The sequence below is a fragment of the Bombus pyrosoma genome, linkage group LG7 (genome assembly GCF_014825855.1).
Source record: "Bombus pyrosoma isolate SC7728 linkage group LG7, ASM1482585v1, whole genome shotgun sequence".
In the NCBI taxonomy this organism is placed as follows: Eukaryota; Metazoa; Arthropoda; class Insecta; order Hymenoptera; family Apidae; genus Bombus; species Bombus pyrosoma.
This window is the reverse complement of record NC_057776.1, coordinates 10,032,853-10,054,551: the sequence shown is the minus strand read 5'-3', so window position 1 is coordinate 10,054,551 and position 21,699 is coordinate 10,032,853. Positions and strand designations below refer to the sequence as shown.

At 36.7% G+C, this 21,699-nt stretch overlaps 1 protein-coding gene across 10 annotated transcripts; it reads left to right on the top strand.

Moving 5' to 3' along the window:
- Positions 1 to 298: 298 nt before the first annotated feature.
- LOC122569222 (lethal(2) giant larvae protein homolog 1) lies at positions 299 to 21,302 on the top strand. Of its 10 annotated transcripts, none has more exons than XM_043729901.1 (16): positions 299 to 619; positions 7,686 to 7,783; positions 9,949 to 10,039; positions 12,875 to 13,116; positions 13,550 to 13,688; positions 14,318 to 14,532; positions 14,619 to 14,904; positions 14,990 to 15,746; positions 15,839 to 15,995; positions 16,072 to 16,217; positions 16,289 to 16,805; positions 16,888 to 17,168; positions 17,462 to 17,597; positions 17,822 to 18,039; positions 18,371 to 18,453; positions 19,159 to 21,302. In XM_043729901.1, the coding sequence occupies exons 1-16, from the start codon at positions 536 to 538 to the stop codon at positions 19,258 to 19,260; spliced, it is 3,552 nt and encodes a 1,183-aa protein (XP_043585836.1). In that variant the 5' UTR covers positions 299 to 535; the 3' UTR covers positions 19,261 to 21,302. The 10 variants fall into 10 exon arrangements, with proteins under 10 accessions (XP_043585836.1, XP_043585845.1, XP_043585840.1 ...); XM_043729910.1 differs by having other exon boundaries at positions 302 to 619; positions 14,345 to 14,532; positions 17,840 to 18,039; XM_043729905.1 differs by having other exon boundaries at positions 302 to 619; positions 14,345 to 14,532.
- The last annotated feature ends 397 nt before the right edge of the window (positions 21,303 to 21,699 follow it).

Genomic DNA, 21,699 nt, shown 5'->3' with positions numbered 1-21,699 from the left:
TAATATATCTTTAAATATTATCATTTCGCATCAACATATATGAAAATATTAGGTCATCTTTCCTTGAAAAATGTAACCGGTTCTAAGATTTAACTTTACATTTTCTGTTTCATAACTATCTGCGTAATGAATATCAAATTATAAGTTACCTTGTTAAATACTGCATTATTGTAGTTAAAATTTTGAGGAGTAGCATTGTAAAATATTTTCACGAGTGTAACGGTCAACAATTGAATAAAGTGAAAGTAGGTATTCCATGATGAGGTTTGGCAAGCCTGATCGAGGTCATTGTTCGTGCAGGCGCGCCCGACGAAGCTTTCGTTCCGAATCCGGCCGAACGCGGCCGATTTTAACCGAGTATGGTCGAACGTAACCGAAATATGTGATTGGTGGAAAGCCGACATTACGACGATAGACCCGAAAAAACGAGTAGCGGCTGACACATCGACCAGAGAGACTGGATTCAGTTATCGGCTTACCGTTCATTCGAGAATGTTTTGATTACGTGGAGGTTTACAACGAATAACGCTGACAAATGTTGAAGTTTATCAGAGGGAAGAGCCAACAAACAACAGTCGAACGACAGAAATTGCAAAAGGATCTTTTTGCTTTTCAAAAGGTGAGTTTTTTATAAACCTCATTTTTTAAACTTCGCGGTATTTTTCTTAATACATCGATCGAACGACGGCGGCGTTGGTACATATCAGTGGCGCGGAGACGATGAGCTGCGGAACGCACGGTGGTGAAGGCGGTGACCAGACGCCACAAATGTTTTAATTACGTGGAGGTCCTCGCGGTCTTAACCGAGCCTTTCGCGACGGTAGTGAAACGTCGTGACATTACACGTGAGGATTAACGGTTTTTAACGGACGTGTCGCGCACCGTTCGAGGAACAAACGCCGACAGATGTTGAAGTTTATCAAAGGCCAACAACCTACCGACAGAAACTGCAAGAGAAAGAAACTGCAAAAGGATCTTTTTGCGTTTCGAAAGGTGAGTCCCGATCCAAAGTTTCGCCCACATCCGACCCGGCGAAATGCGCCGACACTTTCTTACTTTCTTAGGCCTTACTTTTATCCGTTACTGAGAGAAATTACTGAAATACATTAGATTCACCTTTGCGACAAAACAATGTTACTATGTATAGGGTATTCAGGTTCGATCATATCGACGTGTTGGCGTTTTCAATGGAAAGCGGAGAATTTCGATGCATCAAGGAAAAGGTGTTTTGCACCGTTTTTTTATTCACAGTGGAGAGAAGTGAGAGTGAATGAGTGAACATTGGGTCAAACTCGTTTTCATTTACATTTAAAGAGTATGGTTTTTACATTGCTTCTTTTCATTCGCTTAATTTCAAAACTTTGAAAGGACGTTGCGAATCGTTTAAGCGTTTTTCTTTTTTTTTTTTCAATACGCTTTTAAACGTTTTAATCGAGAGAAAATAATGAGTCGACGAATTGAATTTGATAAACGACGTCAGGAAGGTTAATTTTATCAGTCATCTATCTTCTTAAAACAAACCGATCTTTTTCACATCTTATTTACACATTCATTATTTATAAATCAACAGACTTGCAATTGAAAGTTTATTCTGTTACCATGTCAGATAGTAATCTCCAGTTTCTTGATATCACGATATTGATACGTTATGCGTTTTTCAGAACACAAGTTTCTTTTATGCGTAAACTACTTAATCGTTTTAAAGATAAATCTTGTCTTGAAGAAGAAAGGAAAAAAGAAAGGGTAAAAAGATGCTGAATATTACGACTCAGGAAGATTGATAAATATATGTGGCATGATATAAATCGTACATAATCGAAAGAAAAACTTTGTTCCGAATTTATACTCGATAAAGAGGAATCAAATGAATTCGACTTTAATTTCCGTTTATCGAGCGCACGCGTTTAACACGCGATAAAGCGCGCCAGGATTTGTCGTTTCTCATAGGTTATTGACGGTTACGAGTGATTGCTACACAATCAACTACCATTACTCTATGTATTAAACGAACAACTTATAAGTACGACATTTCATTATAATTTACCTCAAAAGTTACTAAATAGATTTTGTATAAATCATATTCCAAGGTCTGTCGTTTCTTATTTATTACTGACGGTTAGGTCTGCTATACGTAGCAAAACACAGCTTCCATATTATTAAATAAACAGTTTGTTTGGTATTTCGAATCGAGCGTTATAATCGTGACACGACATAAAGCAAGCAGTTAAGTTTAAAATTCGACTAATTTCGTTTCTTTCTTCTTCGTTTTTCCTTCTAAGTATGTAATTATTGAATCCATTTTGTTGAAACAAAGAGCGCTTGTCGCTCTGTATTGATTTGAAAGAAGCATTGCGAAACGCGTTTGATCAGCAGCATACTACCATTCGGAGGCTACCACCTTTGAGAGGCTGGTTTCATGGAAGAATATTAAGATTTTAAAATTGCCTTCGTCCAAGAACATGATACAATGTGATTTAAGAATGAACGGTGCAGAATCAACAGGTCGATATCCGAACGTAATCGATACCGAAAGTCTAGAAGACGACGGGTGGCCGAGATACGATGCTAGAGTCAGGATTATTGTGGTTATGTGTGCGGTGTGATGCGTTTCTTTGGCGGTTCTGTCTCGGCTGACTGTCATCATCACTGGCCATCGGGTGCACTGTCGCGAAACCTTATCGCAGTTTAATTCTCTGCCTGCTGGATTCGAAGTTTGGCGATACAGATTGCGAAAATAGTCGCACGAATACAATCAGTTCGTGCCGGTTCCGATCGATGCTTCATGCGAGATGATTTTTATGCGATATTTTATTCGCTATCGAAAATTGTTACTCGTATCGTTTACCATTTGTTAGGAAAGACAAGACTTTATGTTACGATCAAATATTGTTAATTATTAACTTGTTTGTCATTTAAGAATTTTTTTAACAGGTTATCCTGTGGATAACACACACACTTAAAAAATTCCCATTTATTATAGATAAGGTTATTGTTACTTACCATTAATTTTAGCAAAGTATCATAAAGTTATATTCCAAAAAGTCTTTTTCGAATCCACATTCTCAATACCGAACCACGCTAGTGGTACTCAGTAATCCAGAGTGCCGATTCTTCGACCTGGCAGAATTTTCCATTGTGTTGCCAAATTTTTGTCCACCATTGGTCAGGTTCTTCGAGAACCCAATCTAACTCAGGCTAACGATAACTCAGATTTGGTCACCTTTAGGAATAAGTTTACAGCCAGTCAGTCATACTATTTCTCATTCGTTATAATTTAGCAGATCTGTAACAGGACGAAACAAAAAGTTAAAGGGAATAGTACTAGTATGATCCTTATGATCCTTCGAATAGTTTTGTTAATCCACACACACGTATAAATAACAAAATACTTGAAATATCACAATGGATTACGCGCTGTATTAAACACCATTTAACCCTGTTGTTCTCGTCGCTTATCTTAATTCATTGTTCAAAATACTAAATATACTACATCATTTTTCGCTTTCGTTGTTTATAACTTTCTTCCAAAATAAGTCTACTAATAAAATAATAATATCACTACTACCAAACTACTGTTGCTACTTCTAAGTATCAACTGTCACTCTTTTTTCACAGATAATAAACATACATAACTGTGCATAATCGAAACAGAAAATTTCCAATAAAAATTAGACACAATTTATGTCCATCGTATCCACGGTTACAATCGAAATTGCGCATAGTCCTTGTTTCTTCCGTTTCGTTTTTTATATGACGCAGGGTATGGTACGAATTCGAATTAGACAATAGGAACGTTCCGTCCATTCTAAACGCGTGTATTTACTACGTGTAGGTTACTTTCGTTCGGTCAGGAAATGAAATAGGAAATGTAGGTTAATCTGTCGGTTAAGCAATTACAGGTAGAAGTAGCGCGCTCTGCGCGGTAAGATGTACGAGTTGGAAAAAAAGTAGAAAGCCCTCGCGACGTGGAGGGTGCCTGTTGCCTTAATTAAAGCGGTCGCATTTACGCAAACCCGGCGTTTACGGAGCAGTTTGGTCCGATCGAAACTCGAATAACATCTGATTATATTACATCACCAAATGATGCCATTTTATCGCTTAATCGGAAAAAGGTGTGGAACAACAAGATAACAAAATGGAATCACCTTGGAATCTCTAAAACTTGGCAAACGTTCTTGAAGAAAGGAAGAAGCAATAGATTTTTCGTCAATTTTGTTTTAGATCTTTTAACATATATTTGGAAGTGGATTGATTTTACTAATCCCATCGAGGAGTGTATTTCGAGGGACAAACAATCAACGTTTGGTTTTTAATATCGATTCTATCAATAATACTACGTACTCGTTGTAGAGAAGAGATACGAGGAAAGGATATTATCGGTTTTCTGTGCAAACAAATACGTGATACGGTGCCTAGCCCTTTTTACGTTTACTTTAATATAGGCAGACGAATGTGCCGCTAGTCGAAGCCGACTAGGTTAGGTACGGACTGATATCCGTGGATTATTTCGACGGTTTATTTAATGTAGATTGGAACTAACTGATGAGTGATTAAATGAATATAGATGTGGTATTATTATCATCTAAAATTTAAATTCGCCAACGTTTATCATAAATGTATAATGTATAACAAATAGAGAAATATTTGTTATTCTCCGACAATATTTAATAAATATTCCTAGTAAGTTATTTAAATAATACATTACATAAAAATGTGAATAATTTTCCTTTCAAAATATGTTCATTTGTTTGTTAAGTATGAAATATATCACGAATTCTGTAATGTTCCGAACATTCTAGAAAAATGCTTAACTATACCAACGTGAACTATTTCTGTTGAAGAAATGTCACATCGTGTTATCGATCGAACAATAACTTTTAATGTTTCCAAGAATAAGATTAGATCGCTATAACACTATAACTGATCGAATGTTTCTTTTTCTCAAGAAGAATTGTAAATTTTCTAATTATAGATCTAACATTAACCCAGGCAGTGTATACATATTAACAAAAATCGACAAGAGTAGTGAATCTCTCAAAGTTTTATCAGCAGTCGATCTTTTATCTTTATACGTGTCGATAAAAACCAAGCAATTTTTGATGTTGTAAATTTGTTCTTCTCTGTGTACATAAGCAAGAACATCGTTTGATCCATGTTTAGTTAACGTAATTTCTATCGAGGTTGGGCTCATTGAGATTAGGCCAGATTAAACCTTACGAGGGAATCCTTTGTTGTGCTTGTGCCGGTTCGTGCTTACGCACCCTCTTACTTTAATTCTTTCGGTACGCTCTCCCGAAACTGAGAAACGGCGACACCCTTTCTCATGGAAATTACCTAGGTCAAGGTCTCGCTCCCTCTCTGTTATACCGACGGGCACCCTTGTTTCTAATCTTGCCGTTGAAACGTGCCTTAAATCGATATTGAGAGCAGCCCTAAATCTCGAGGGTTGTACCGTAGCCGTATGAAGCTAAAACTTCCCGAGCTATTTAAATTTTTAGTAACTTGTCAGTTGTCTTGTAACGTTGTAATGTAATATGTAAATTTATTTTACGTTTAATTTAGCAGCCGTATTTTTTCATTGAGGGAGCGTAAAGTGAAATAATATTATATATTTTGATTACAATTTCCGAAGATCAACAGCTTGGTTACGTTCGATTTATAATTACGAAACAGAAACATCGAAGAATCACCGGTTCCAAGGTCCCGCGATTAACGCCGTTACGTTAATCCAAGATTCGATATTATTAATCATCAACTAAAATTGTATTTTTAGTTGAAGATCACGTGTATCGATAAGAAGAAACATAATTCTCATCTTACCGTGTCTGTTCTTCGGAAGTAACGAAAAATTACTGAAATCTCGTCCGATAAGATTCCCTTATCGAGAATAACAAAGACAGTTTAAGAGATTGTTTTCGAGTGATTCGCCCTCCGTGACAGGATGTACATTGTTACAATGTGTATTACAGAAATGTGTTTTAATTGCTGGTTGTAAAAGAGATTCTTCGTGATTGGGCGCGCGGAGCGGGAGGTAAGTACGCACGCAGAAGCGATAAAATCACACGATTAACGGGGATTTGACGATATCTGACTCATCGATGAGTAATCGGTGCGCCTCTCGGCCAAAAACTGATGCCGCCGGCTACGAGTTATGTCGTGAAAGTCGGAAACAAGCGTCGCGCATAATTAGCGTTAGTCGCATTGAAAACAAGTCGCGGAAAAGGGAGGACACGATCGTTAACCCGAGCACCGTTGTTTCCTTTAATTCATTTTGTCTCGTATTCTGTTTAATTGCTACGCTAGAGTGCGCGTTTCTTCTTTTTTTATTTTCCATTTTAACCGTTCGAGCGTCACAAATGAACCGACCCGTGAGCTACTCGCGTTGCCGGAGAAGTGGCTGGTAAGATTATTGCGCCTATGACGATTTCTTTTCTTTCTTGTTTGATACATTATACGAAATACAGAGGCCTGGATATCGTATACTGTTATCCTGTCTGTATAGCTTGTACATCATCAACTCTCTTCAACTTTATTCTTCTCTTCTTTTGCTATTACTTTTGTACACACGCGGTTCTATTGACTTTAGAAGTAATAAAAGCGGCTAATGCGGCTAGAAGACACAGCCGAGCTGAAAATGGAAGGTTAATAACTCTAGTTAAAACCTGGTCCTTGAGAAATTAATAACTAAATCATGGGATAAAACAGGTATTGAAAAGTTGAATCTTGAACTGGTACTTCGTTTACTCTGTTTATCGAGGAACTTTTTACGTTATAGTTCGAACTTGCAGTAAACATAGAAGAGACAACATTGCAGAAAACAATTTTATACAATCGTCGATACGTTTTCTGCAGGTAATTGACAGGTTAATTCATTCTACGTCTCACATGTGAGTTACGAATAAATTGATACTTATCGAGAATCAAACTTTTGCTGTGGAGCGTGCGCATATCAGCGACAGTGCAGATAGCGTGCACTATTTTTAGCGACTTTCTCGTATAAATAGTGTACCGATTACTGCTGACAGTGTACAATTATCATAAAGAATGGTCAAGCGAAATGATCATGCCAATTTATGAATCGAATACCGAAACGTGAGTTACTCCGTTATGTGAAAAAATGGAAAGCTTTTGGAAAAGCTGTTCGGAGATTCGTATTTTTATTCTCGTCTGTTTTCAATGCTCGTTTCATCTTATAAATAGAGACAAAAGGAGATTTATAAGTTTTTCATGAAAATTTCTGAAAAATACGATGATGTGAAGCAACATTTAATATTAAGACAAACATTTATGTAGTTTGAAACAAAGTTCGATTTCATAAATCCATAATGGTTATACGCTCGCTCTGTTACTTCGGCAAAACTGTTCCAACACATAACTGCGAGAATTATTCATCAAGTATATGCAGGTAATTAAGGAGAATGTAAACAGTATAAATTACGCGAAGTGTTACCCATTCACTATCTAACTTATTATATAAAGAACGATGAATCGCGCCAGTTAATAACTAGCGGGATTCTACTCCAATGACTATCATTAAATTCCGAAATGTTCGTCGAAACGAATCTAATCCATCTGAGGTATCAGAGGTACTCGAGCACCGTTCAATAACCTTGCGTTTGTCGTCTCACTCCCGTTAACAGTTGTAATAACTAGGACTAATAAAAATCTTTTCCTGTTCTTTGCAGACGGTGCAGCATGGGTTCCCAAACAAACCCACAGCCCTCGCATGGGATCCGAGTTTGCGGCTGATGATCATTGGCACGGCATCCGGCGCCATCAAGGTGTATCCTTTTCGATTTCGTCGCTCCTTCGCTTTTGACCAGTTCATTTATTTTTGTTTTCTTCTTTTGCTTTTTCCTCTCGATATTTATAATCCGACCACAAGGCACCGTCTCGATGCTCGATAAAACGTTCCTATCTACCGATAAATCGTCGAAAGTCACTTCGAGAGCCACTGGCCTAAGGGAAACGGGAACGTGATTGACGCCGGTTTCTTCTGATCTCTTTCTCCCCCCACCATGAATACTAATTTTAGATACAACGATACTCGATATTTTGCCATCACGTCAAAGCTGTTTCTCGATTCACGCCCCGGCTTTTACGGTCACGGCTTTCATTCAGAAAACGCTCTGCTTTTTCTCTTTAGACAGCTATATCGATTCGTGCGACGATTATTATGTTTCAGCGTTGTCGTTTCCGCGAGAAAATTGCATTTGTCGAGCGATAGATTGCTTTCCCCGATGCAAGGTTCTCCGGAGGGTCTCCTTGTTGGATGCGACGGAACTGAATTTGGAGTCATGTTTCCCGTGAGACTGGGAACGTAGGATGTGAAAGTATCGAAGTATCGCAGAGTCGCGCGTATGAATATGAAATAGCGGAGGTGTTCTGACTTTGGTTACGTCTGGGGAAAGATGAAAGAGCGTGCAAGCGTCGAGCATAATACTACGTTTTGTATTAGGTACGTTACGAATCGATCGCGAAATTTAGATAAATTTAGACGAAATTAGTATAATTAGAATAAGTGTGTGTGATTTATACGCAGGAATATGGATCGAGGATGTACCGATGGAAATGAAAAAATTAAAATTATTTATACGTATGTATGTACGTTCCGGTAGAGATGGAGAATAATGCGATCGAGAATGTGAGATGATTGGAAATAAGCAAAAGAAATTTATGTCGTATTGTATGTTAAAGTCTCGGCGGAAGAACAAAATCGATGATAGTGTACGTTTGAAAGTTTGATCAGTTAAGTAGAGATTCGTTCGTATCATTTCCAGGAATCACAAATCTTCCGTTGTTCCGTCGGATCTTCGCCGTCGTTGCAGCAGCGCGTAAATCTCGACAGTGTAACCACTTGTTCCTCTTGATGTCTGGTTGATGTGTACCGCAAAGGCATTAAATCGTTCCCGGAACACGTACTATGTTAACATGAAATTACGCATATATCTTTCGGGATCGTTAAGAAACTCATTACCGAACGAACGTTTAGAAATTAGTCAGTGTAGACCTGCTTTTGTTACCCGATTACCCAGTTCGTGTTAGGTCCAAAAATTTAGATCGATCCAAAAGGACTACAATCTGTCGAAGCTAGACTGGATATGCCCGATATTTTTTACGATGTTTGTCAAAATAATATTATCTTTTCCGTATCTATCCGTAAAAATGTATTGTACTTTGTCTTACGTTTCATTATTTTATATAATTAGATTAATTGTTCGACAATTAGGAACGATTATAATATCAATGAGAAGTCATTTCGAGACGGAAGGATGTCGAAGTCGATCCATTCGAAGAGTTAATTAAAACATTATTTTTGTATAATTGTTCTTTCGTCAATCGCTTGGTACACGCGTCGAGTACGGTCTGAAAAATGCTAATTACAAGCGCACAAAAGGATTGATTCCCAATGCGTCGCTGCGTACCGTACGACTGCATACCGGTTACTTTATTCGCGTCTCGATGTCAGATATTCGAATGGCTACGTAATCGGTAGATGATCATTATCATTTCGCAAGACGTATGATAGACGTCTTTACCGTCTCGACGGAAATTCTATTTGCAATTGATATTAGAGAGGTACGAGTTGCTGCTAGTCGCTTGTAAAATCTTTATAAATCTCGAATCTCTGTCTGTGCTATTTATTTTGGAATTGTTTATATGTACCTTCGATAACAGGCGTGTCTGATCGACGACGTAAGAGATGGCTGGCTTTAGGCGAAACTGTTGCAGGATCTGTGTCGGCGATTGAAGTAGAATTCGACGACGATATAAAAGGCCTGTATACAATTCGTGGATCGAGCACAATCGTTCCTGTCAGCGAACGTTGAATCTGATATTTTCGAAACAAAACCACCTTCTGTTTCTTGATAGGAACGGAGGTGGTCTACTGTTACAAATAGAGCTATCTAATTTTCTCTGTTTCCCTTGACTGACGTGCGATTACAGATTCGGTAGGCCAGGTGTGGAATTCTATGGACAACACACCATCGAAAGTGGAGAGAATGCTGTCACAAAGATTGTTGCTCTGCCCAATGAGGTAAGCGCCGCTATTTATTTATTGCTAACGTTTTATCAACGTATCGTTGCTCGGATATCTTATGCAAAACTATTTTCAAAACTTTCGAGGAAAACTTGAATAATTTTTAACGGCTTTACTTGTATATAATTTGATGCTGGAACGTACGCGTTTAAATATATTGTACATTGATGGTTTTTATGCATTCACGGGAAATTTGAAAACGCGCATAATATACAAAACGTCCAAAATATGAATCTCGTCATAGTATGCAGTGAGTGACACAACCGTTTTGCTCAATTATGTTCGTAAGGATATAAATTTGCATAAATATCCGCTGTCTAACAACCACGATGATAAGATGGAAATAAATAGTTTTATGTTTCCGTTTCATTGGAAGAACTTTTTTATTCTGATTGCAGTTTGATAGCTTTAACGTTAACGAGTACCGTCGAACACGATGAACACGATTCTATAATGAACAATTCACACAATTTTATAGCTGAGCAATTGCGTAAATCGGTGCACGTGTAAACACGAATGTACTCGTGGCCATTCAACAGTGTGTTAAATTGTTGGTGGTTTATGATCTTGTAAACTCCATGGTTTAGCTATATTAACGATCGCGTGGGAATCGATTTCCAGATTTATTTCTATAGTCTTCAATTGACGAGATTAGAACATATATTAAACGCTAAACGATGAATTGAATTAAAAAGAAACGAACGAAACACTGTGGAAGCTCAGTTCGTGTAAACTTCACTGGATTAAAATATGCAATAGCGTATACTTTGAAACGAATGCCAGCTGACGTACCATCCTAGTTCGGATTTCTTAATGACCACGCTAATAGTTCTTAAACCTTTGAAAGGAATTACGTTATCTCCTAACGAGAAATTCCAGAAATTTTTGTCTCTTCAAATCACTCTTGGAATTTGCGTTTTCTAATTACCCTTATAGCGTTTCCATTTCTAATGTTCCCTCTGACCATTGCATAGCATAATACGAGAGATCTAAGTATATGTAGTATATACTTATGTATAGAGTATAGAAATGTTAACGATAAGAAGAGCGTACTTTATCGCACTTTGAATCGCTTGAATATTGACATTGCTATTTTTATAAGCTAAATGTTTGTTAGAAGTTCGATAAAAGGAAAAAGAAAAAAAAAAAGAGAGAACGCCGAGGAAACGGTGCTTCGTGTCAGGTCTGCGCGCGATAGTAATATCTTCTGCGTACATTGTAATCAAAGGGACCAGACGGAGGTGTGAAGTTATGGTTGTTTTAAAAGTCACACGCGTTGCACCGGTAACGCGACACCGTGTTCGGCTTATACGGCCATCGTTACCGAGTTGCATAACTGTGTGCGACACGCGCAACGCGCTTTTGCACGCGTGTACGAATAAATAATATACGAACACCATTGTCGCCCGTTCCATAAAGGTCGTCAACGTATTACCGTATGTACGAGATGTTTTTCCTGTTTCCTTTCTGTTAAATACGAACTTCGTCGCCGGGGAAATTTCGTTATGAAATTCATCTACAATTCAACCGATGATGCAATCGTAAAATTTCCAACACGATAATAATTATCAATTTTCCTTTTCTTTTTCATTTATCCTGCTACGTCCTTCGAATCATCTTCGTTATTAGCTTAGAGCATAAAGAATAATTATATTTCTTGGGATATAAGATGATACGTTTAGGATACACAGTAATACACAGTGTATTCGTAAAAATTGAAGTAAAAATTCTGATAGTGTCAAGTCGAGCAGTGTCAAAGGGCGACGACAAAAGCATACAATACATGTACACATGAACGAATAGAACTCGGTAGGTAGGTAATTAATTGTCTATACGAAGAAAAAACGAGCAGACTAATATGGAAAATCAGCATATATATACATGAATAACGATGAGTCGATTCACGTTCATTTGCCTTTGCCGGTAAATTGTTTTGTAATAAGTTGTGTATAAAATATATATGATACGAAGCAATACACAGAATAGGCGTGGCATGATCGAGCACCGAGTTGCTTACATTGCTCGTTACGAGTCATAAAATCTCGTTATCGCGATCATTTTTCAAGCGAATCCTAAAACCGATAAGATAGCGCCTGTACGATTGCTTCGTCGTAGCTAGATATCGGATCGGATCTTGGGCTTCTTTTTTTTCCCCTCTCGTATTTTGTTGCTTTAGATCGTTCTGTTGATCGAAACGATCAGATTATCACGAATCAATTATCGGAATTCATCAAATTCGAATTATGGGTGAATTTTAAATTGGAAAGTTCAGCAAACGCGAAAAAACGCGATTTCAGCAAATTCAGTACGATAGAGTGCAAAATGCAAGGTATAACCCACGTCGTGCTTTTGCTGGTATAATGATCGAGTACGGGATCTCAATTATTCAACTGCACACGTTAATAACACGCGGAAAGAGCGACGTTCTGCTCGAGAAAAACACGTTGGAAAACCGTAGACGCGCGTGAAAGTGCGAGGCGCGAGGTAAACCTTCTTAACCTTGCGTTTTCCTCGAGTTTTCACTTCGCCTATTACAAAGAAGGCATCGTCTTTGTGATCGGGGAGAAAAAAAGGACACGGGATTTGTTCCGTGAGAAACGATGAGGTCATGAAAACTATATACAATACGTTATTTTGTTTATCTGCATTATGATAGGAAGCTATTACGAAGTCACCAGAGATGACAAAGCAAATACGAGACACCAATACAATGACGAATTAACATTCGTTTTCATTCATTAAGATAGATAGAATTATGTGTAGTATTAATCTTTACGATTAGTTCAAGAATAAGTGCGCGATAAAAATGATTGATTACTACAAATGTAACAGGGTCGCGTGGTTTCTCTCTGCGACGACAACTCTCTTCATTTATGGGAGATCAACGAAAGTTCGGTCGTGGAGACCAAGTCGCTATCGTTGGAGGGCAAATTGAAGAAAATCTCGGCGATGTGTCTCGAATCAAGCGGCGAACATCTTCTTCTTGGAACGGAGGGCGGCAATATCTATCTTCTCAACTTGAAAACATTCGTAATGCCTGACAATATCATTTACCAGGATGTTGTGATGCAAAAGTAAGAGTAATTCTTGCGTTTTTATATGCATTTTGAAACTCGCATGCTAGATGCCTGTAGCAACTCACTTGATTCTTCTTTAACGTTATGAATTTTTCGGTATATCTTTTAGTTTGATCTTTTTGGTACAAATTTTATACTTTAGTCGTTGGTAGTTTTAGTATGAACATAAATTACGTGAAACGAACCATTTGAAATATTATCGTTAACGACTAGTTGTAAATTCGTGAGATACGAGCGAACCTAACAAGTTGAGCTAGAATTTGCGAAACAACGAGCTTTTAACGCAAAATCATGCGAACCTCGATTTTCTTTTTGTATTTTTTTTCAATTAACTTTCATTATGGAACGGAGAGTTTGATTGTCGATTGCGAGGGAGTTGGCATTGAAATGGCTAGATTCATGTACCCGTAACGTATCGATGTTATGACAGCGTGCCAGACGATTACAAGAAGAATCCAGGAGCGGTCGAGGCGATAGCGGAACAACCAGGTCACCCAGACAATATTCTGATAGGTTACAATCGTGGTTTAATGGTTTTGTGGAACAAAGCGACTCCAGGAGCCCAACAGGTGAGCCTTCGTATTATTATTCCATATCTTTCTTTATACACATGCTATGTATACAAGACTATAGTGTAGCAGATGTAATGACACGCTTATAAAACAGTTCCAACACACTTGCTTATTACATTTGTGGGGCAATGTTTAATCCATCGGTACATAGAGGTGCATTCAGCTCAAGTACCACGCAAAAGAGAATAATTTTAATCAATTGTCTCATTTAATAAATGCTCCATTCCTGTTGCGACCGTCGAATTTGTATATTTCAATTTTGCTCTCATTTTCACAAACAAAATGTATTTGTAACGTTTCAGGATGTGTGACATGAGATTAAAACGAAAGAAATGCATACCGATAAGAATTTTTGCATATTGCGTTTAAACTTGAGTATTTTGTAACGTTAAAAGGTACAATTGGATTGAAAATGACCGAATCGAAAGCAGCAGGATTAAAAAGCATTAATGAATCGCATATCTAAGTAATTGAAACAAACTCTATGTAGAATAACGATTCGTGAAACGTTTCAATTTAAAATGAAATAATATGCACCGATGGGTTAAGCACGTATTGTGAGATGGTCCCGCTCGTTCTGATTGTTGTTTGTGTCTTTGGTGGTTTTGGCGAACGTGTACGTGCAGCTGATGGGTTTGTTTTCGCGTGCGCAGACATTCGTCTCCACGCAACAGCTGGAATCTGTCCACTGGGTCTCCGAGACCCGTTTTGTTTCCTCCCACAACGATGGATCCTATGCATTTTGGAGTCCAGGCAGCGACAGCATGTTGGAATCGAGTACACCCTATGGACCATTTCCCTGTAAAGCTGTTACTAAAATTCTTGTCTATCCGACGGCAGAGTGAGTACAGGATTTTCCCACAACATCGATAATTATCTTTTCTGTAATTGGATTGATAATGAGTCATTGTAAAAAACATTTCGCAGACTCGGAGAACTCGTTTTATTTTCGGGTGGAATGCAACGTGCAAGTTACGGCGATCGTCATACTATTACCGTTATGGCGAAGGGAAAGCATGTTGTTTTTGACTTCACGTCAAAGGTGATCGACTTCTTCACTGTGTTTCCTAAACAAGAGGATGGAAAAGATGCATCTGATAGTCCAGAAGCGCTTATAGTTTTGGCCGAAGAAGAGATAGTAGCCATTGATTTGAATAATCCTGAATGGAAGATGATGGCATTACCGTATTTAGTATCTCTTCATGCAAGTGCGGTAGATATCATTCCCGCAATTTGTAATGTAACATTTTATAAGTATACGTTCCTTTTCATTATGTCTGTGATATCCTTATTTGCAGGTCACCTGTTCGCAACACGTCCCGAATGTTCCTGAGGAATTATGGGAGAACATCATCGCAGCTGGGAAAGCGCAAACGGAACATCTATACTCGGATAAACCATGGCCTATAGATGGTGGAATTATTTTGAATCAGAAATCGGAAAATGATAAATTAAAAAGCAGAGAATTATTACTTACCGGCCACGAGGATGGAACCGTGAGATTTTGGAATGCGTCTGACGTTGCTTTAACACCTCTCTACAAGTACAATTCATCCATTCTGTTTACTGGCGAACATCTGGATGTTCTTGAACAACCACCGGAGGATGACGAGGACGAGTGGCCACCATTTAGAAAAGTTGGAACCTTTGATCCGTACTCCGATGATCCCAGACTTGCTGTGAAAAAAGTTTTGCTTTGTCCGCTGTCATCGACATTAGTGGTTGCTGGCACGGCTGGCCACATAATTACAACCACCATATCATCCGAACCTGTAAACAAGGAAATCAAAGCCATCACGATGAACATCGTAAATGATCGTGATGGATTTGTTTGGAAAGGCCATGATCGTCTCCCGGCGAGAACAACTAGTATATCTTTCGCAGTCGGTTTTCAACCACAAAGTCTTCTTCAATTATACCCGCCAGCTGCGGTTACAGCATTGGCTATGCATAGCGAGTGGGGATTACTTGCTGCAGGCACGGCTCATGGTTTAGCTGTTTTCGATTATACAAGAGCGAAAGCTGTCAACGTGAAGTGTACACTTAATCCAAATGGTATTTTTACATATTTTTTATTAGTTGAATATCTGTAAATCGTATATTTGTAAAGACAGTAAATTAGTTTTCGATTCGTTATATCATTCTAGATCTTTCCGGAGCAGGCGATACACCGATTTCTAGAAGAAAGTCGTTTAAGAAATCATTGAGGGAATCTTTTAGGAGATTACGAAAAGGAAGATCACAGCGTCGAACAAATGCCACTAGTCCAACCAGGAATACAACATCAGAAAAGAAGAAAGAAACGTGAGTATTTTTTAAGCTTGTTAAACTGTAACTAATGTTAATATGTTGAACAATGATTGGTTTTTAATTTTCGAAGGTCCAGTGTTGCTTCTTCTCCGAGTGGTGACCTTTCGCCGGTGGAATTGAAGCCTGTGGAGAGACAAGTGGAAGCAAGACCTGTAGACGATGCACTGGGGTCAATGGTTCGATGTTTATATTTTGCTAGAAGTTACATTATAAGCAGTAAGTGTTCCTAATACATTTTTATCGAGTATAAATTATGAATATTCTATTAACATTTTTTTTTATTATAGTGCAAAACACGACGCCTACGCTTTGGGCGGGTACCAATAACGGTACAGTTTATGTTTTCACGTTAGCAATTCCTGCTGGTGTTAGAAGAACAGAAGAGGATGTAAATTGTACATTAGGCAAAGAGATTCAGTTAAAGCACAGAGCACCTGTAATTGCAATTACAATTCTCGATGGGTCTAGCGTACCGTTGCCAGAACCATTCGAAGCTGAGAAAGGCGTAAGTCCTGGTCCCGATATGGCTTCTCCACACAGAGTTGTAATTGCTAGCGAAGAACAATTCAAAATCTTCAATCTTCCATCCTTGAAACCATATTGTAAATACAAACTTACTGCAAACGAGGGTTCACGAGTTAGAAAAACGGGTTTTGCAAAATTCACATGCCCAATCGAACCTGCAGGAACTCACGAAGAAACCTGTTTATTATGTTTGAGTAATCTTGGTGATTGTTTAGTGCTCAGTGTTCCCGAATTAAGAAGACAGCTTAATGCTGCTGTTATTAAGAAGGAAGATATTAAGTGAGTATATCTCTTTTACATCTGTGTCTATCTGTGTATATCATACGAGTACATCTGTGAGTATATTGTTTTGTTTTCCTAGTGGAATTTCTTCGTTGACGTTCACAAAAGCTGGCGAAGCGCTATATTTGTATTCAAGTTCGGAACTGCAGCGAATTTCATTGTCTGCTAGTAAAGTGACAAAAGCGCACTGTGCGTTAAATTTACCACCGAATGCTAGATCATTTCCGGAAACTAACAACGAAGAAACCCAAGAACAAGGTGTGGTCGAAGGTACAGCAGAAACGGAAGGTGAAACATCGCAGAGAAGTCAACTAACTGCGGTACAAAGGATGATTATAGAGAATGGTGTGGTGGGTTCTAGTGAGTATACCACGAACACCTACATAAGTTTTTTTAATTTGTACTTAACATATATCGGGTAATCATTAAGTTACATGTTGTCATAGGATGTTTAAACGTGCTACTACTAAATATGCGTAATTGCTTGGCATATCTCAAGTAACTCGTGTATTTATCTAAATGTTGCTTTGCTATAATTATTTGTGATTTATTAAACAAGCTAGCTGCTAAATTGTACTTTATGCTGATTAACATCATCAAGGAACGCTGTCTCCTAACCCTTTAGTACCTATTCTTGAATGCATCTATTTTAGCCGGTGGTGAAGAATCTCCGAAAGAATCGTCTTTGCAACCCGCAGCAAGTACCAATGATGTGAACGGAGACGACGACCGTCAAGACTTAAGTTCTATTGGAGATATAACGATCGATAGCGTGAAAGACCATTTACTGTAAGTGGACGTGTTTGTATGTTATGCCTAGCTTTTTATTGTTTTATTTCACATGCTTCTTTCGCTTACCTGTTTACAATTAATTTTATGATAATAAAAATGATAAAGAACAAGAGCAAAAATTTCAAGGAAAGATAAATTTAATTTGACAAGCTGACTTTAATAATATGTTTATTTTGCTGTGCTAATCGTTGTGTTTCCTACACTTGCCACTTGTTTGGCAGTAACAGTTCACTTTTCAGAAATGCAACGTCTTCCGAAGAACTTCATAGTCGTCTTGCAGGACTTAAAATGGAAGTGACTTCACGAACTTCAGAAATTTCCACTCAAAATCAATCCCTAGTTGTAAAAACAACAACCGTTGTTTCGCAAACAACCAACAATACTACCGCTAATGGAGAGATTGAAACAAGTCAGACAAATGAAACACAACAAATGAATAGTGAGTGAAATCATTGCTGATTCAAATTAGTGTGAATTATAAATGATTCAAGTGACCAATAATACATTATATTAAACTGATTTTTAACAATTCATCGAATTCTTTTTAAATACATTTTTTAAACGAATATTTTTTAGGTCACCCCATGTTATAGTATTTGAAGACTGTATACAATCATATTCTTAATAATTTCATATACTACATAATTCATCGATCGCTTAACATTTTGTGTTTGTCTTTCATCGCTTTGTAATTTTTTATTTTTTATTCTTCTGATATTTTTTGTATTCTTTTGTTATTGTTTCGTTTTGTGCTATTTGTTCTTGCGCAGGCACTACGGTAGAAAGAGAGATACGCAGCGGTACTGAGACTACAACGACACACGCTACCATCACTCTACCTCCAAACGTCGAGGTCAGCAAACGGCACTGAATGTATTGCGATAATTGGTGTCGGTCCTTACCTCGATATTAAGCCTATATTTTGTGACAAAATGATAGAATGCCATTAAATTTTTGGAGTTTCTCAAAAGTAGTGCAATATATAAGAATTCTATATAGAAGATATGTTGTCCTTACTAATATAAAGAAAAGATAATACCCGCTAATGATATTACTATTTTCTTAGGAATTTTAATTCAATTTTCATAAACATTAGGTGTGTCAGATGATAAGGCATGTTCATTTTTTCAGTAATATATAACCATTCGTTCCTTCTCTGGAAGTCCTAGAATTGTTCTAGATTGTGATTACAATACTCTTCCCAGTTTGATTCGTTTAAAGTAACCGCCCATTTTATGTTAATAAGGAAGAGATATTTTATATCTTTATTAAGGATATGCAATTATTTTGCCATGAAATTATATAATTAACGCTTAGCACATCGCCCGCTCCTAATCTACTAACAGGATTTACGTAGTTCAGTTTGTTTAAGAATTGGATAATCAATTTATCAATCTTCAAATTGTGGGTATATTTTATAACATATCGCTGCTTAATTTATTGATGTATTAACAATCTTTTTTGCGTAGTTATAAGGCTTTGTTTAACTGGATACATGATAGTTTTTGCAGAATATCATTCAGATAAATGCGTAACATCATTATTTTTAATATTACAGATTAGTGCAGCTGACTTGGCAAACTTGGAGATAACAACAACTACAGTGACTACCGAAAAGTCGAAAGCTCCATTGGCAAGGCCTGAAGAAGTCGGTTCTTAGGAATATTCCAAATTGTCCTGTACTCTATTCCCTGATTTTATGCTCTGTACACAGAGCCACACAATAATTAGATTTTTTGTTACTTAATGGACTCACGTGTACACAGCGGCGATAGGTAGAATTTATATATCGTAGATTTTTTAAAAAATCTAGATTTATACGCGGCATTAGCATTAGCTATAAATGATAAGCAAGTGAACTTCGAGTATTGTAGCGACGAACCAATCGAGATGTATTAACTGCCAAGATTGTCGATATATTTTACATTTTAACTGAACATTCTCACTGCATTTCTTTTAACAGTCAATTTCGTGATTGAGCAAAATTTTCGATGGTTTAGTAGAACTAGGCCTAGGTAATTTTAATAAAATGCATTTTATTTACATACAAGCGTAACAAATCTTCAAAGAAAAATTAAAATGTTTCATGTTATTTCATCTGTAGATCAATCTATTAAAATATAATTTTTAACAACTTTCTGATGCAGCATTAAGAAAAAAATTGAGGAAAATTTATACGATCCGTTTCATGGTGTGTAGCTGAACATAATTAAAAAATTATAGCTTGTGCAAAGAAGCAAGATACATCACAAATTGTGAACATGGCAGCCATATTGTAACGCAACGAATATGTTGCGTTACGTCATATTTCTAAATAATAAAAGTAAAAAGTAAAAAAGCGACTTAAATCATCTATATAGTATTTTGAATATTATGTAGGCGTCTTGTGACAAAGGATCAAAAAAAGAAAATATGTAAGTATGTTGAATTGATGCGCCTAACAAAATAAAGAAAATAGCTACTTAAGTAGAATTACGTTATAAGAAAAGTTACAGAGATTAAGTGAGGGACACTATCAATGGCCATGACGTAAAAGAGGAGAACCGTTACGAATATATTTTTTATTGATACTTGTTAATCGTTAAGTTTCCTTTCTCTTTGATGGAAACGATCATGGTACAATCGAACTATTTCTATCGAGCAGCATTGAAACTCGTTGAATTCAATTCCGATATTATACGAACAAAACAGATGTAATTGTGTTTTAACATTGCACGTATGTATGTCCCATCTTTCTAGATAAACAAGCTATTTGTTAATTATTTTTGGTGGAGGACAATTGCTACATATTACTTTTTACGCGAATACATCGTAAAATGCTACAAATGTACTATTATTATCGTTATATAGTGATGTACTACGTAGCTTGATTTGTGTTTGCGACAGTACGGATCGTATATAAGATACCACGATTTTGGATCTCAATAAAATTTCGAAACAAACACGACTCCGTTTCGCGGGGCAATTTCATATTTATCTTTTATAATACCATAACTAACGATTTTTTACAAAAATGAAAACTACTAAAAATTTTAATATATTTTTACCGAATGTGACAGACTGATGCATAAAAGATACATATTCGTTTCTTCTTTTACATTTAATTAATCAACCATTAACTATTTAATCGATCGACTATTCACGTGATTTCGAATAAAAAGTTTTTCATCCTTTATCGTTCCTCTAGACTACATGTGTGTTAAAAAAGATAACAATTTACTGTTCGTTGATGCAATTAATGCGAGGCCTTTGTAGATAGATTTTAATCTTCCTCTAATGTCATAATTTCTCTTACGACTTTTTTTATTTCTTTTATTCAACCGCTTTGCGAAATGTATGTTTCTTGTATGCGGTTATTACAAATAAATGTTATACAAGGTGTTCCAAAAATCGATTATGCACAGCCTTTTTTATTGAAAATGAAATCCTTAATCCATAACCATAGATCTAAACATTTAAATAGGATATTAATTAGAATAAATTTGTTATTTATCGAATCCACTCGAATTTAATTATTCAAGATCTAATATAGTATTCTGTGCTGTTGGTGCACCTTGTACCGTTAATTTTATTACAATTGTAAACTACATTAACAAGGTAAAGTTAATGAGCTAAGTAAGATACAAAATGTATGAAAACGGATGTGCTTCTGCTATTGTAAAATTATTTGTTTTTTACCTTGATAAAATATTACGTATTGCACATGGTGAATTGTTAAAACTGTTCCCAAACATTTCATACTTTTTTCCTTTATAAAATATGTAAAGTCAACAAATGACCTTAACAGTCGATGTTGAAATATATATATATATGTAAGTTTAGCATATATTTAAATTCCACAGGTAAATAAGTTTTATAGGTTTTCTGGCATTTCAGAAGCTAAAGATATAAAAAAAATTTCCACTGGCAAAATTGAGGAAAATATATGTATTTCGTTTACTTATAAATAAGCTTTTTCGAAATGTTTTTTTTTTATCTAATCGTAGTTTTCTATAGTTAATTTCAAATTTCCCATCAAATTTCCCTCTAAAAGTTGTTTTTTTTTTTTTTTGAAACGAGATCGGGGGATTGAAACTAGAAACAAAAATTTAAAGACCCT